Source organism: Zootoca vivipara, chromosome 16, assembly GCF_965207765.1.
Source record: "Zootoca vivipara chromosome 16, rZooViv2.hap1.1, whole genome shotgun sequence".
Classification (NCBI taxonomy): domain Eukaryota; kingdom Metazoa; phylum Chordata; class Lepidosauria; order Squamata; family Lacertidae; genus Zootoca; species Zootoca vivipara.
Window position 1 is genome coordinate 39,948,596 of NC_142599.1, and position 15,341 is coordinate 39,963,936.

The following is a 15,341-nucleotide window of genomic DNA, read 5'->3' on the forward strand; positions in this document are numbered from 1 at the left end:
GGGATTCAGTACCATACAGTTGTACCTTGGATCCCGAATACCCTGGAACTCAGACATTTTGGCTCCCAAATACCACAGACCTGGAAGTGACTGTTCTGGTCTGCAAATGTTTTTTTGGAACCTGAACTTCTGATGGGGCTTCTGCGGCTTCTGATTGGCTGCGGGAGCTTCCTGCAGCCGATCAGAAGCCGCGATTTGGTTTCCGAATGTTTTGGAAGTCGAACGGACTCCCGGAACTGATTCCATTCAACTTCTGAGGTACGACTGTACTGTCTTTGAATCTGGAACCATGTATGGTATCCAAACTGGTGGTTTCCTGAGGGGGAGAGTTTCATCCGTTCTTTATGCATTGCATGGAGAACTTTCTTTGGCCTGTAAAAATAAAAAGCCTACAAAACAATAATGGCAATAAAAGGAATAAACAATAAACCAGGGATGACAATCCTTTCCAGGCTCGAATTCTGGAAGGACAAAGTAAATATCTTCCCACTTATCTATTGGTTGAGTAGAATTCTGCCTGCACACTTGTCTCGATCATGCAAAGGACTATAGAGACTTATTTTTTAATTGTTAAAAAATGGGGAAAGTTCAGAATTTTGGGGCAGGGGCCTCACATGGCTAAGTCCTCTGGCAAGAGTGCAATCAAATGCTCCCTGCTGGGTGCTTTGTACAGTAAACAACTAGACCTTTGTGTTTAACCCATCCGTTTTATTGAGAAAAAAATAATATATGAAGAGAGGGTCGCTTGCTTTTCCATGTCGGATGTGGCTCGTGTTTTGCGGACTCACAGAAGTGCTGGATTTTGGAATGTTTGAGAAGACTTTGGTCTTGGCTCGGAAAGGCCAATAAATTGGGGTGTTTCATGGTTTCGGGGGGACACCAGCTGTGGGGGATGCCAACACCTGGCTGTGGCAGGCCTGGGCAAGTCCCCCGATGAGGTTCAAGAACTCGCCAAAGTCCAGCTGTCCATCGTTGTTCATGTCAAGCTTTTTCATCATGCGATCGAGGACGCCCGGGTCTTTCTGATTCTGAAAGGCAGGGAGGAGTTTTAGATGAGGATTCACTCTGCATAAGGCTGTGTACACTCGCCCCATACGTTGAAAGCACTGCAATGCCACGATAAACAGTCATGGCTTCCCCCAAAGAATCCTGGGAGGTGTAGTTTGTTATGGGTGCTGAGAGTTAGGAGACTCCAATTCCCCTCCCAGAGCTACAATTCTAAGAGCTCCCCTGTGAAGAGGGACTGATCATTTAACCACTCTGGGAATTTCATAGTCTGGGAGTAGAAATGATCTTCGTGTTCTGCGCCTTTCTTGAGCAATACAATCCGAGTTCCAGAGTGTTCCTGCATCCTCGGTTATCTTTGGTGTGTGTCCCCTGATTTCTTGGATTGCTTCTCGACCTTCCCTCCCCCTCTGGCTCCTTGTCTCTACTCTGGTCTGTTTCTACTTTCTTGCTGTGGGAAAGTTGCAGACAGATCTGGAGGTCCATTGGCTTATAGCTTTGACACTTTCCTTGACCATGGATGCTGGTAGGCTGGAAGTAAGGGAGCCCAGCAGTAGGTGGCGCCACAGTGCCGATGGCAGACAAATTCTAGTTTTGTTCCCACCCTCCTCCCTGTTCAGTTCTAGAAGGGGTCAACGCTGAGACTGAGGGGGAGGAAACTGATAGCCAGCCCCACTCGCTGGGCTGTTCATAAGACAGAAGGAAGCAGAGGTTGGTGGGGCAATGCCCCATTCACCCAAAGAGACCAACCTTCACTGCTCTAGAACCTTTGGAAACCATACCTTGCTGAAACTTGCCAGCTCGGTGTTCATGAAGGTCAGGAACTCCCTTTTGGACAGTGTACAGGCGTTGCCATCCCGGCCAGCATAGCGCTGGAAAACGGCGAGGAGCGACTCGATGCAGCGCTCTGTTTCTGTGGGACCGACGGGGTACTTCGACGACTGGAGGAACGAGAAAGCGATTTGTTTTTAAGAGTCTTTCTTTCACAGTTGCCACTATCCCAGTGGCTGCAATTACTTAATGCTCCAGAGCAGGCATCCCCAAACTCGGCCCTCCAGATGTTTTGGGACTACAATTCCCATCATCCCTGACCACGGGTCCTGTTGGCTAGGGATGATGGGAGTTGTAGTCCCAAAACATCTGGAGGGCTGCGTTTGGGGATTCCTGCTCCAGAGCAACCCATAACCTTTCCCAAGTAACCTTTTAACTGGGGATTTCCCCGCAATTTGGTTGTCTGGTGACACTGTGGAAACTGGTAGGGTGGAAGGCAGGGAGCCCGGCAGTAGGGGGCGCCAGAGAGCCAATGGCAGGCAGTGACCACTAATTCTAGCTTTGTCCTCCTGCTCCTCCTCTCTGATGAGTTCGACAAGAGCAACATCAAGGATAAGGAGGAGGAAACAGACAGGCAGGGCCACTCCCTGGCCTGGTTGTAAGTAAGAAGGCAGGCAGATGGGGGCAGACTGGGGCTGCTGTTGGGCAGTTTCCCATTTGCCCTCCGCCGTCAGAGCTCCTGTAGACTGGTGGCTGGCTTTTCTGTGTTTGTATATTCTGCCACTGATGCAACAATAGTGTTTATTATGCTTTATTAAATGTTCTGCAAGGCTCACCCAGCGCTGTACCATGTAATTGCTGCCTGGAAGGGGGGCTATAGTGCAGCAAACATAGAACACACACAAATAGAATATCTGGGATGAAAAAGTTAAAGGATTTCAGCAGGAAGCTATGGGCCATGTGCTGATCAGAAATGAAGCAGGAGCTTTTAAAAAAAGAGAATACCTGGATATTAATCAGTGAATACTATATTTAGCTGTCAGACACAGAACCAGAAGTATTTTTTAATCTTTTCCCATTTTCCTATCTCTTTTTCCTTTATTTTGCTCTTCTTTCTTGTTAGATTAGATTTCAAAAGTATTTCTTTTATTCTGGTGTATTATTAAAAAACAAACAAACACTGCACTGGGTACGAACTTCTGTGTGTGTATAATTTTTCAGGCACGAATGGTATTGAAAACGATATCGTTAACTTTAATGCATAATAAAAGGGACACCTGGAAGCACCTCCCCTCCCCCCTAATTTGTGTTTGCATTGGATTAGAACCATTTGTCAACCTGAAATTGTTTTAATGAAGAACATCAGAAGACTGGGCCAATGGCCTGCCTAGTCTAGCATCCTCTCCTTGCCATAGCCACATATGCCAAGAACATAGGACTCTGGATAGACTGCCTCTGGACCTGGAGGTTCCATAAGGAAGACCCTGGCTGGATCAGACTAAAAGCAGGGGGGGGCATCTAATCCATCAGGAACTGAGCCCTCTTCCCACCTGTGGTTCCCTGCAACTGGGAAGCCTTCCTGCCTCCAAACAGGACTTTTGGAAGAGCAGGGTTCAGATTCTCGCTCGGCCATTGACCCGGAGGCCCATCTCCGTCTCTCAGCCTAACCTACCTCACCAGGTTGTTGTGAGAATGAAATGGGGAGAGAAAGAAGTGTGCTTGCCCCCCCCCCCCCCCCGTTGAGCTCCTGGGAGGAAAAAGGTGGAACGGATAGGCAGATAATAAATTTAGATCAAATCCAAAGAGAATTAAGGTGCCCTCATTTCACCCTCTAGTGGCCTTATGTGTCCTTGCAGCCTCTGAGTGTGTGTGAGAGAGGAGCCCTGGGGCAGAGGTGGGGTGGGGTGGGGTGGGGTCATGGGTGATGAGTCATTTTTGGGAGCTGCGCCTGGGAGTCTGCCCTGCCAAGAAAGACTGTGTGAAACGGCCTGTTTGCTCAGAGCAGAGGAATGAACGGACCCGGGTGGGCGGAGGAGGGGAAGCTTGGGCGTGTCTGGCTGAAATTTGCAGGATGCGTCTTGGGGAGGGGAGGTGAAGGAGGCAAATGATCCCTTGGGCCTCCTTTCCAGCCTAGCCATTTTTTTGCCCTTGTGTGGCGAAAACCTGGAAGGCAGAACATAGGAATCGGTCTTCTACTGAGTCAGGCCGTCGGGATCTGCCTAGCTCATTCTTCTCAGCACTGACTGGCAGAAGCTTTCTAGGGTTTGGGGCAGGGGGTAGGCCCAGCCCTACCAGGAGATCTTGGAGGTTGATCCAGGGACCTTCTGCATGCAAAGCGTGAGCCTTAGATATGCCTCTTCCCCCCAAATTAAAGTAAGATTCCAGTCCTCATGGTTCCAGATAAAAGGGTTTTGAAGGAGGGGCATTAAAGATCCCCAAGTTGTTGGTGTTCTTTTTGCAGGGGATGTAGGAAGCTGCCTTATGCTGAGTCGGGCAATTGGCCCATCTAGCTTGATACTGTCTGCACTGGCTGGCAGCATCTCTCCAGGGCTTCAGGCAGGGGAGATTCCCAGCCCTACTTGGGTCCTTCTGCATGCAAGAGAGAGGCTCTATTCCCTGAGCTGTGGACTTTCTGCAGTTACTAATATATGACTAGGGGTATCGGGAGGAATTGAATAGAGACTTTTCAGTTGCGGTTCCTTCCCCTTGGGTCCCTTTGAACTCTAAAACTCTGTGATTCTTTAAACAGTTGCAATCGAATAGCGGAAAGGACAATTCCTCCTGGATTCAGAGCACAAGGTTCCCCGCCAGGTGAGGAACTCTCTACCCTGTTGGGTTTCTGCCTGTTGGAACCATAGCTACGGTGCGAGGAAGTATAAGTTGGCAACCCCTCGGATGAGCCATGCACAGGGCAGGAACAGTTGGCACCATGGGGGGGGGAGGGGAAGCATGTTTGAAAGGGAAGTATGACGAATAAGCATTTCTTCCTCATTCTTCCAGCTGCTTTTGTCTCCTAAGCCCCATTCTTAGCAAACGCACGTAGCTAAAATAATATGGCCTTTTTCGGCTGAAGGTTGGAGACCAAGAGGAAAGCTGCCAGCTCCTCTCAGCGCTTCCGTAATCCGATATCCTGGTGACTTAAGAGAGGGTTGGGAGGAGAACAGCAGGCTAAAGATCACAAGAAGAGTCCTGAAATTGGATCAGGCCCCAAGGGGGCCCATTTGGTCCAGCACCCTGCTTCTGGCAGTGGTCAAACACCCTATAGAACCTAGGAATCCAGGTAGACTTCCTGTGGACCTGGAGGTTCCATAAGAACATCAGAAAAGCCCGGCTGCCGGATCAGGCCAAAGGGGGCCCATCTAATCCAGCATCTTGTCCTCAGGGAGGAGGGAGCCTGAAAGCAAGGACCTGGGGGCAACAGCAACCCTCCCCACTTGTGAGTCACAGCAACTGGTATTGAGGCTTCCTAATTCTCCGAAGGTGGAGAGAGAGAGAGAGAGAGAGAGAGAGAGAGAGAGAGAGAGAGAGAGAGGGAGCATGGTTTCACTTTGCTGCAAAATCACACACCCCCTTAGACATCTGGGCTGGTCCTGTTCGGGGCCCAGGAATTTGGGAACAGATCCATGGTGTTATGGCACCCGATGCAACAGCTCTTCTGCTTGCTCAACCCAATTGGGCCATTTTATTTATTTGACTTTTTTTTCCTGTGGGGAAAGACTACAGCCACAGCAGGCTACCGAAAGGAGGCTTGGCCTTCTGCATGTTTCAATAGCAACTCGTTCGAGGTAGAAAACTGAAATACGGAACACTCCCAGCACATGGGCACAAAAGCAAAAGACGGTGAGCTCAGTATGTTGGTGTGGGAGATCCACCTTGGGAGACGCTCAACAGGTGAAGCTTTTAACAGTAAGGTGAAACAGCACTGGGCAGGCTGTACCTGTTGAATATCTCTCGTTGCACAGATTAAATGGTGGATTGTCGTTCTCATTCGTGGTAAAAGTGCGCATGCTACGTGGCAGGCAGAAATCCAACAGGCCTTGCTATGCACACATGCAAGAAACGAAAGCTTCACCTGTTGAACGACTGCCAGAGTGGGAATCCTATTACATGTTGATGCCTCCCTGCCCTGGGATCTATGGCGTTTTGCTGGCCTCAAAATGCTCATTGTCTTCTACAGCGCATAGAGGCGCACAAGTTGATGTGCTGTGCGCTCTGGGTGTGTGCATGTCTCAAGGTGGCAAATGCAGCCACGCCCTTGCCTAGGTCTCCCTTGAACACAACTGAAACTAACCAGGAATGGTCCCAGAGGTCTTTTCTTCTTATGAAAAGCCCTTCACCTGCTATTAGGCCAATTTTTGACTCTTACTCTGAGTGGTTATGGTGGGATGAAGCCAAGTCCTCTATCTGTGGCCTGAAGCCCTTTGAAGGAAGACATGAATCTCAGACGTCGGGCGTGCCCACCATGTTTCAAAGTTAAAGGGAGGCGCACCTCTCTCCAAACACCAGAGCTTCCCCCCCCCCAGCTCACCAGAACTCAGTTCCGGCACCTCTCAGGTGGGTGCCATTGCCATTATAAGAGAACGAGGGAGGTGTTCATGGTGAGATCTAGGCAGCTCATTTTTCTAGAAAAACAGCACCAGCAAACACCATGGCCATGCGTGGCTCTCTGGCGCATCGCTATGTGCCACCATGCGCTGCCATGCGCCTTCCCTTCCAAATTGAAATGTTTGCTGCAGGGAACGAGTGGAGTCTTCCATGCGACAAACACGAATGAGCAAGGAAAACTAGATTTGGGGCCCTCAGGGCTCAGCTATGTGCCATGCATAGGGTTGCCAGACTCAATAGAGGACAGGACTTCTGTGCCTTTAATTGCCCTGCTCTCTTTTGAGTCTGGAAACCTTAAAGAGAAACCAGCAGACCCTTTGCTTGGAAATTAAACAAGAAGTCCTGTCCTCTATTGAGTCTGGCAACCCTAGCCATGCGTGTCTTCCAGGAGCCTTGATCGGGGAGGATGAGCTCACCTTTGGCCTGGCACCTCTCGTTCCCCCTGCCAAAGCCCTTTCCACTCCTCGCTTTGCCTTCCCACCAAACGGAAACAAACTTTCTGGGCCTGCTGTCTCATTACAAAAATAGGAAGAGAGTTCTACCCTCCCCTGTTCCTGCGCATCAGGGCGCATAAATCCCGGTGCCCTCTTGCAGGAGTGTCAAGCGTCGGGGCGTCAACTTACCATAGCGCTGGAGAAAGAGTGTCAGTCGATAGGACGCAGAGACTTGGCTGGCTGGCTGGCCGCTGGGTTGGAAAGCTAGCTCTGAGCGAGGGATTTGATGCGCAACGGGTGGCTCTGTGGCCCCTCCCCTCCCAGCCGACGCCCTGCTCCCCTCCGGTTAAAGAGATGGCCTCCCCCCCTTCCCCTCCTCGCTTGAGCAATTGCTTTGAAATGACAAAGCCAGACATGCCTGTTTGGAGAGCACACAAGCCCCACCTTCCTTTTTCACTCAGGAATGTGAGACGGAGGGGGGAGGCAGAGAAAGTTTGTTTCTCTTGGCTTCCCTGTTATCTCTCTCTCCCCCCTCCCCTCTTTCTGTATACATAAATTTTCTGGTTGCAGCGCTGTGCCAAGCAGGCAGGAATCCAACAGGCGAGGCTCCCCTTTTCTCAAGAGTTGGGGACGACGACGACTCTGAGATGCAACTTCCCAGCTGTGGCCTGCGTTCAGCTTGATCAAAATATCTCCCAGTTGACAACCCTTTAGATATTCAAAGATGGCTCTGATGTTTTTGATCTTTTATGTTTGTTTTATGGTTCTCCTTTGTAGGCAGTCTTGGAAATCTAGATTAATAAAATCACGTTTGTTTTTTTTAAAAAATAAAATAAAATAGATGAAACAAAAATGGTTACCCATCGATGCTGCGTTTTTAAAAATCCCACCAAAGTTTAATTACTTGGTAACAATCATCTATATGTTTTTAGCTCTTAAAGTGGGGTAAAAATAAATATAATAGTAGCAAAAGCAATAATAAATTGAGAACGTCAGGATATGTGAACCAAGAAATATTTATGCACATGCTATTTGCGGTTATTGGAATTGCGCTAATAAAGCTTTTGAAAATATACCTGCATCGTTTTTTAATTATTTACTTGTTGCATTTCTATCTTGCCTTATCTCCAAGGAGCTCAAACACATGGCTCTCCCTTATTTAATCCCCACAACCAGGGCCGTCTTAAGCATATCCTGCACTGTGGTGCAAAGATCCCTCCGGCGCCCCCCCTTCCCAGAGTTTTTGACCTTTTAGGGCTGGAGGAGACAGGCAGCGGCTGGAGGGCAGCTCCTCTGGCAGAGAAGAGGCAGAGGCTGGACGCGGCGCCTCCTGGCTCAGCTGGCCGCTTCGGGCCACGGTGGCCACTGCAGGCAGCACACCGAGCAAGCGGGCCTGTGCCAAGTGAGCGGGGGCACGTGCGCTGCTCCCACCGAGTGCCGCCTCGGTTTTTCCCTTTTAGCCTTCTGGCGCTCCGCAGAATTTGGTGCCTGCAGGCTAAAAGGGACAAAACCGAGCTGACACGTGGCGGGAGCAGCGCACACACACTTGCTCACTCTGCGAGCTCGTTCGGTGTTCCCCGGACTCTCGCCTGGTGCCCTCCAAAACTTGGTGCCCTGGAGTCCCGCGCCACTAGCCTCTATGGGTAAGATGGACCTGCCCACAACATCCCTGTGAGGTTGATGAGGCCGAGACTGGTACAAGGTCACGCCCAGCAAGCGCCAAGGCCGAGTGGAGATTCGAACCCTGGTCTCTCCGAGGCCGTAGCCTAGCCCAACACTAACCACTGCACCACACTGGCTCTCACGTGAGAACGTCCTTGACTGGATAAGGCCATGCCAAGGCACAGAGGCAGTGCAATGCAGTGGTTAGAGTGCTGAGCTTGGTGTGGAATGGAGGCCTGTGTTCAAATCCTCACTTGGATATTATTTATGATTCTTTCCTAAATTTTATATGCTGCTTGATTGCAATAAAACACACACCTCAAAGTGGTTTGCAAAAAGCTGGCTGGGTGACCTTGAGACAACCGCTATATCAACAAAACACATGAAAAGTCTCGACAGTGGTGGCCAAACTCGGACCTCCAGATGTTCCCACCATCCCTGACCACTGGTTCTGCTACCTAGGGATGATGGGAGTTGTAGTCTCAAAACTTCTGGAGGGCTGAGTTTGGCTACCACTGGTAGCAGCTGGATCAGACCAAAGGGCCCCGATTCACAAATCTACAGGCTGAATAGGTGGCAAGCCAGCCCAGCAGTTTAGAGGCAATGTCAAAGCGACATGGAGACGCCACCCCAATCTCTCAGCAGCCCTCAAACTCCAGTTTTAGCTAAGGGCTGGAGAGGATCCAAGGAGACAGAGCTTCAATATTTTGCAGGGGAAAGAGGACATTCCTCTTGAGTAACTGGACTCCTCCTGTCATCAGACCAAGAAGAATTTCCCCATCTCCACTTTTATTACCCAAAGGCTCTTGGTCACCTCTGTTGTGTTCATGCATGCTGCAATAGCCAGTTCCTTATGTTACAAAAAAAAGATGTGCGCCGCAACAAAAAGTTGCAATACAACCTCTTGCCTATCAAAAGTGCTGGAGGCTTCCAGACAGCCATTCCTTCCAAGCAGGGCTTTCCCCTTCTCCCCTCTCCTGTTTCCCTCTCCCCATTTTTCCCTTTTCAATCAGATACCCGACATTCAGGGTGTACTGAGCATCACGGGTCGTATGGCTTTTTGTGTGCATGCAGGTGTGTGGAGTGAGGGCTGAGAGTGGCAGAGAAGGTTCACATTTTGTGCTCTGCCAGACATGCATCCCCCAGAAGATTGCATGTAGCAATGCAGCCCTCAGGCTGAAAAATCTGCCCTCCCCAGATGAAAAGGGCTGTGTCTTTGAGCCCAATTCGAAGAAAGGGTCTGTGTGTGTGTGGGGGGGCTATTCTGCGGGGTGGGAGTGTGGTGTATGTGCAATGCTGGATTTATGTATAAGCTAAACAAGCTATAGCTTAGGGCCCCACTCTTGGGGGCCCCAAAAAAATTAAAAACAAAACTGGATGTACATTTCCAAAACATAAGATAAAAAACTAATAAAATAAAACCTACATACAGCAACTGTGTTTTGTGTTGTGTAGGCTCCTATGATGTAAAGTAATGGGCCCCACCTGCCAGCCTGCTCTCTAAAATATCAAACTTAAACCACTGAGCCTAGGGCTTGCTGATCAGAAGGTCGGCGGTTCGAATCCCTGTGACGGGGTGAGCTCCCGTTGCTTGGTCCCAGCTCCTGCCAACCTAGCAGTTCGAAAGCACGTCAAAATGCAAGTAGATAAATAGGAACCGCTACAGCGGGAAGGTAAACGGCGTTTCCATGTGCTGCTCTGGTTTGCCAGAAGCGGCTTTGTCATGCTGGCCACATGACCTGGAAGCTATACGCCGGCTCCCTCGGCCAATAATGCAAGATGCGCGCGCAACCCCAGAGTCAGTCACGACTGGACCAATGGTCAGGGGTCCCTTTACCTTTACCTTACCTTTACATTCTGCATGGTAAAAGGTAAAGGTAAAGGGACCCCTGACCATTAGGTCCAGTCGTGACCGACTCTGGGGTTGCGGCGCTCATCTCGCGTTATTGGCCAAGGGAGCCGGAGTACAGCTTCCAGGTCATGTGGCCAGCATGACAAAGCCGCTTCTGGCAAACCTGAGCAGCACACGGAAACGCCGTTTACCTTCCCGCTGTTTATCCTGCTGTTACCTTCCCTATTTGTCTACTTGCACTTTGACATGCTTTTGAACTGCTAGGTTGGCAGGAGCTGGGAGCAACAGGAGCTCACCCCGTTGTTTGTTGTTGACAAAGGACAGCTGGACATATAAAGGGCCCCATTACCTCATCAAACCAAAATCCGGCCCTGTGTGTGAGAGAGAAAGCTGGGAATGTGCACTGAGATGCAAAATCCAGCTTCCTGGGAGTAAATGCTGCTGCATTAAAAAAAATATACTGCATATAAAAAGATTCCATTCCTTATCGTTGTGAAGATCAGCGGAATGGTTAGTCTATGAGTGTTCCCAGTGTGATGGATAGCAATTTCTTCCATTCTCCTCTATGGCTCACCTTTCTTCCAGAGAAGGACTTGGATGTGAATCAGAATTCTTTATTGTTTTTTCTTTATCTTTGGTGTGTGGCCACTTATTTAAAAGGTGTTACTTTTTTAATTTAAAAAAATCATCTTTATTGAAAATTCAAAAAGTACATCATTATATGTGCACTAAACATGATGAGACATAAATAAAAGATAGAGAAAGAAGAAGAGAAACAGAACCCGTGCAGAAGGGAAAATTAAGCGGGGGGACAGACCCCAAACTGTATATTTTACAAAGTTCTTATTGTACTTCACCAGCTCTTAACCTGTTTACAGTGTTTGTAAGAATGGATTCCAAATATCATTGAATTTGTCCATGGCAAGTTTGTGTTTATATGCAAGTTGTTCCTATGTTGTGAGTTTGTATAAGTATTTAGTCCAATCGAGGAAGGGAGCCGCATTTTTATTTTCCCAATTCATCAGCACCCGTCTTTTTGCCGTGGTCAGGGAACGGAGAGTCTACTCGCATTGTCCTTTTGTAAGGTTCCATGTGCTGGGTATATAGTTCAAGAGGATATTTTGCTCTATAAATGTGATGTTCTGTTCAGGGCTGTCTTAAGCATATCCGGCGCTGTGGTGCAAAGATCCCTCTGGCACCCCCCCCCTTTCCTGGAGTTGCCAACCTTTTCTAGGGAGGATGGCGCTGCCGGCGAAGTGCCCAGCTTTGCGGGGCTGGAGGAGGCGGGCAGCGGCTGGAGGGCAGGGTAGCTCCTCCGGCGGGGAAGAGGCGGAGGCTGGATGCGGCGGCTCACGGCTCAGGGCAGGCAGAGGCTCTGGGAGTGGCGCTGCTTCGGCACAGCATGGCAGAGGTGGGTGAGGACGACGAGCTGAGCTGATGCCGGGAGGCACCGCCTCCAGCCTCCACCTCTTCCCTGGCATCCTCCAGAACTTGGCACCCTGGCGCCCTGCGCCGCTAGCCTCTATGGGTAAGACGCCCCTGGTTCTGTTGCTAGTTTCTGCCCAAAATCTTTCAATATTGGACAATGAAAAAACATGTGCTTTAGAGAAGCATTATCCCTATTGCACCTCCAACAGTTAGATACCTTAGATAACCCTTTTGGGGTCCAGTATATTCTGCTTTTACAGCCTGTTTGTAAGGAAGACCTTAAAAAAAACAACAACCAAGATTTGATATCTGGTAGGCCTCAGCTAGCAGGAAGTCTTTGCCCTCCCTGTGACTTTTCGGGACTCGGTCACTCTACAGAGGTCCTGTTAAGATTTCCTACCCTGCAATGTGCCCAGACAGAAGATCTTGTGGTTGTGATGCCCTTCCTCCCAGGGCAAGAGTCTTGCAAATTTCAGAAGAAATGATGAAAGAGGCCCTGGTGAAATTCAAAAGCCCCGTAATGTTCCCTAAACAGAAAACCTCTATGTTATACGTACAGAAACAATGGGTAATGAAATGGACTCACTAGCAGGCTTTGATTAAACACAACTACCAAAATAGATACACACACACACACACACACACACACACACACACACACACAACAGTGTTAAAATAACAAGAGGATAATACAGTAATAATAATAATTATTTTAAAGACTTTAAAAGTAAGAATAACAAAACAAGCAGGAGAAATAAAAATGTAAAAAAAAAAACCAGAAGAGGAAGTTGAGGGAAGTCGTGGGGAGGGGGGGGGCATGGGAATTGTATTTTTCTGTTATGTGATATAACATTGTGATGATAAAATTATGAAATTTTTTATTAAAATTATTTATAAAAATAACAAAAAGGGGGGGGGGAGAGTTGAGCGGAAAATTCTCACTGCCCTGGGAAAATTTCAGAGATTTTTCTTTTAGCTCAACCTTCGAGGTAGGGCTGAAATCCCAGAGAACCACTTCCAGTCACTGTAGACAGTATTGAACTAGGTGGGCCAATTGTCTGACTTTATTGAATATTGATTGTTCTGATGAGTTTGTTGTTCGCTTTGTTTATGTGCTGCTGTGTTTCATATGATAGTGATTGTAACTTTTTTAAAAAATGCTCTTATGATTATCGTGAGCCACTTTGAGCTCAACATGTGCTGCAGGAAAAGCAGAATACAAATATTAAATCGGACCAGTGTAAAGCCACTTCTCCTTTAAACCAGCCCTTCTTAAGAACAATGAGAACTGGAAACTTGATTTATTTTCAGGGGAAGGGCTGCAGTTCAGCCTGAGAGCCCGTGCTTTGCATGTAGAAGGTCCCAGACTCAACTCTTAATGAGATTCCCTGGCAGAGTTGGGCGAGGCTTTGCCTGAAACCCCCGGAGAGCTGCCAGTCAGAGTCTGGGCAGCGTAGGCCGAGAAGGACCAATAATTCAGCATCCTGTGTTCCTATAGGAAAACAAAACAAAACAAAAACAAGTCTCTGCACCTGGGATACCTGGGCAGATCCCAAAAACATCGTGGGGAAAACGAGGGAGTGCCTGGAGTCTGGGAGGAAACAATGGCTTGGTTTCAGATCAACGCAGTGAGTTGGTGGAAGAAGAAGCAGGGAGAACAATAGCTGCATGAAGGATAAGTCAAGCTACACACCCAGGAGTGTGTAATTGTGTGTGTGCTAGGCTGTTCTCTTGTGGGTTTTTTTTTTTAATTCTCCATTCCATGGGACAAGTTCCAACAAGAAAGAAGGGGGAGAAATCAATAAACTTCACAAAATCCCTGTACAAACTTTCCAGTGACTCATGCTATTAATCATCACCTTCCAGGAGGCAATTGCCGTATTTTTCCGTCTATAAGACGCCCCCATGAATAAGATGCCCCTTCTTTTTTGGGACTCCAAATTGAGAAAATGGGGGGAAATTGCCCCCATGTATAGTAAGGGTAAAGGGACCCCTGACCATTAGGTCCAGCCGTGACCGACTGGGGTTGCGGCACTCATCTCGCTCTATTGGCTGAGGGAACCGGCGTACAGCTTCCAGGTTATGTGGTCAGCAATATTATGTGGTCTGGCGAACTAGAGCAGCACACGGAAACGCTGTTTACCTTCCCGCCGGAGTGGTAACTATTTATATACTTGCACTTTGACATGCTTTCGAACTGTTAGGTTGGCAGGAGCAGGGACCGAACCAGAGGAGCTCACCCTACCACGGGGATTTGAACCGTCAACCTTCTGATCAGCAAGCCCTAGGCTCTGTGGTTTAACCCACAGACGACCCCAATTTTTAAGCTTAATTTTTCAAGAAAACAACCTAGTCTTATACACGAAAAAATACGGTGACCAGCTGTCAGATTGTTGACTCTCTGACTCCACCTGGTGGCTGAGAAGAGCTCTGGCATCTATTTGAAGACCTTTTCTGCATTATCTTTACAGATGGATTTCACGTTTCCTGTTCATATCTGCATTGGATTTGAAATTGTTCTTGCGTAGGATGATACCTTTGTAAAGTGTTTTTCATTGTTAGTGTGTGATTAAAAGGAGAAGTTATAATTGCTTTTATGGATGAAACGCCCTCCCACCAGATATCAAGGAAATAAACAACTATCTGACTTTTAGAAGACACCTGAAGGCAACTCTGTATCAGGAAAGTTTTTATGTCTAATGTTTTAGAATTTTTTATGTGCTGTAAGCTGCCCAGAGTGGCTGGGAAACCCAGTCAGTTGGACAGGTATAAATAATAAAAGTATTATTGTGTAATTGTTTTTTACTATTGATATAAAATATAGTTCTCTCTCTCTCTTTTGTTGTTTAGTCATTTAGTCGTTTCTGACTCATCGTGACCCCATGAACCAGAGCATGCCAGGCACTCCTGTCTTCCACTGCCTCCCGCAGTTTGGTCAAACTCATGTTGGTAGCTTCGAGAACACTGTCCAACCATCTCATTCTCTGTCGTCCCCTTCTCCTTGTGCCCTCCATCTTTCCCAACATCAGGGTCTTTTCCAGGGAGTCTTCTCTTCTCATGAGGGGCCAAAGTATTGGAGCCTCAGCTTCAGGATCTGTCCTTCCAGTGAGCACTCAGGGCTGATTTCCTTCAGAATGAATCGGTTTGATCTTCTTGCAGTCCATGGGACTCTCAAGAGTCTCCTCCAGCACCAGAATTCAAAAGCATCTCTCTTGCTATATATAGGGAAATCAGTTTGGGATATTTTCCGGGAAGCAATTTATCAATGCGACTGAGTTAGTGATCTGACACAGTTTATCACCACAACAGCTACTCACTTTGGGTTTTAGTAAAGCAAACAGTCTCATTTGTCTGCGCCTAAATGATATCGAGCGCCAGAACAACTTGGCCACAGTAAGGAAATTTTGCCCGTGGTATGACTATTTTCCACATTCCCATTTCAACACTCTGCCACCCTATTTGCATAACCTAGCAATTCTAAAATATAGACACGCTTTTAGTTTGCAAGATTGAATGTACTGCCCTCGGCTGCACTTGACGGATGATTCCAACATATTCCACGTGAAAAATGCTTATGTCCCTGT

General features: G+C 48.1%; 1 protein-coding gene across 1 annotated transcript; it reads right to left on the reverse strand.

The window, feature by feature from the left end:
• Positions 1–687: 687 nt before the first annotated feature.
• S100A11 (S100 calcium binding protein A11) lies at positions 688–7,072 on the reverse strand. Its single transcript, XM_035099205.3, has 3 exons — positions 7,005–7,072; positions 1,788–1,946; positions 688–1,028 (listed from the first exon to the last, which is right to left on the reverse strand). The coding sequence occupies exons 1-3, from the start codon at positions 7,005–7,007 to the stop codon at positions 861–863; spliced, it is 330 nt and encodes a 109-aa protein (XP_034955096.1). The 5' UTR covers positions 7,008–7,072; the 3' UTR covers positions 688–860.
• Positions 7,073–15,341: the final 8,269 nt, after the last annotated feature.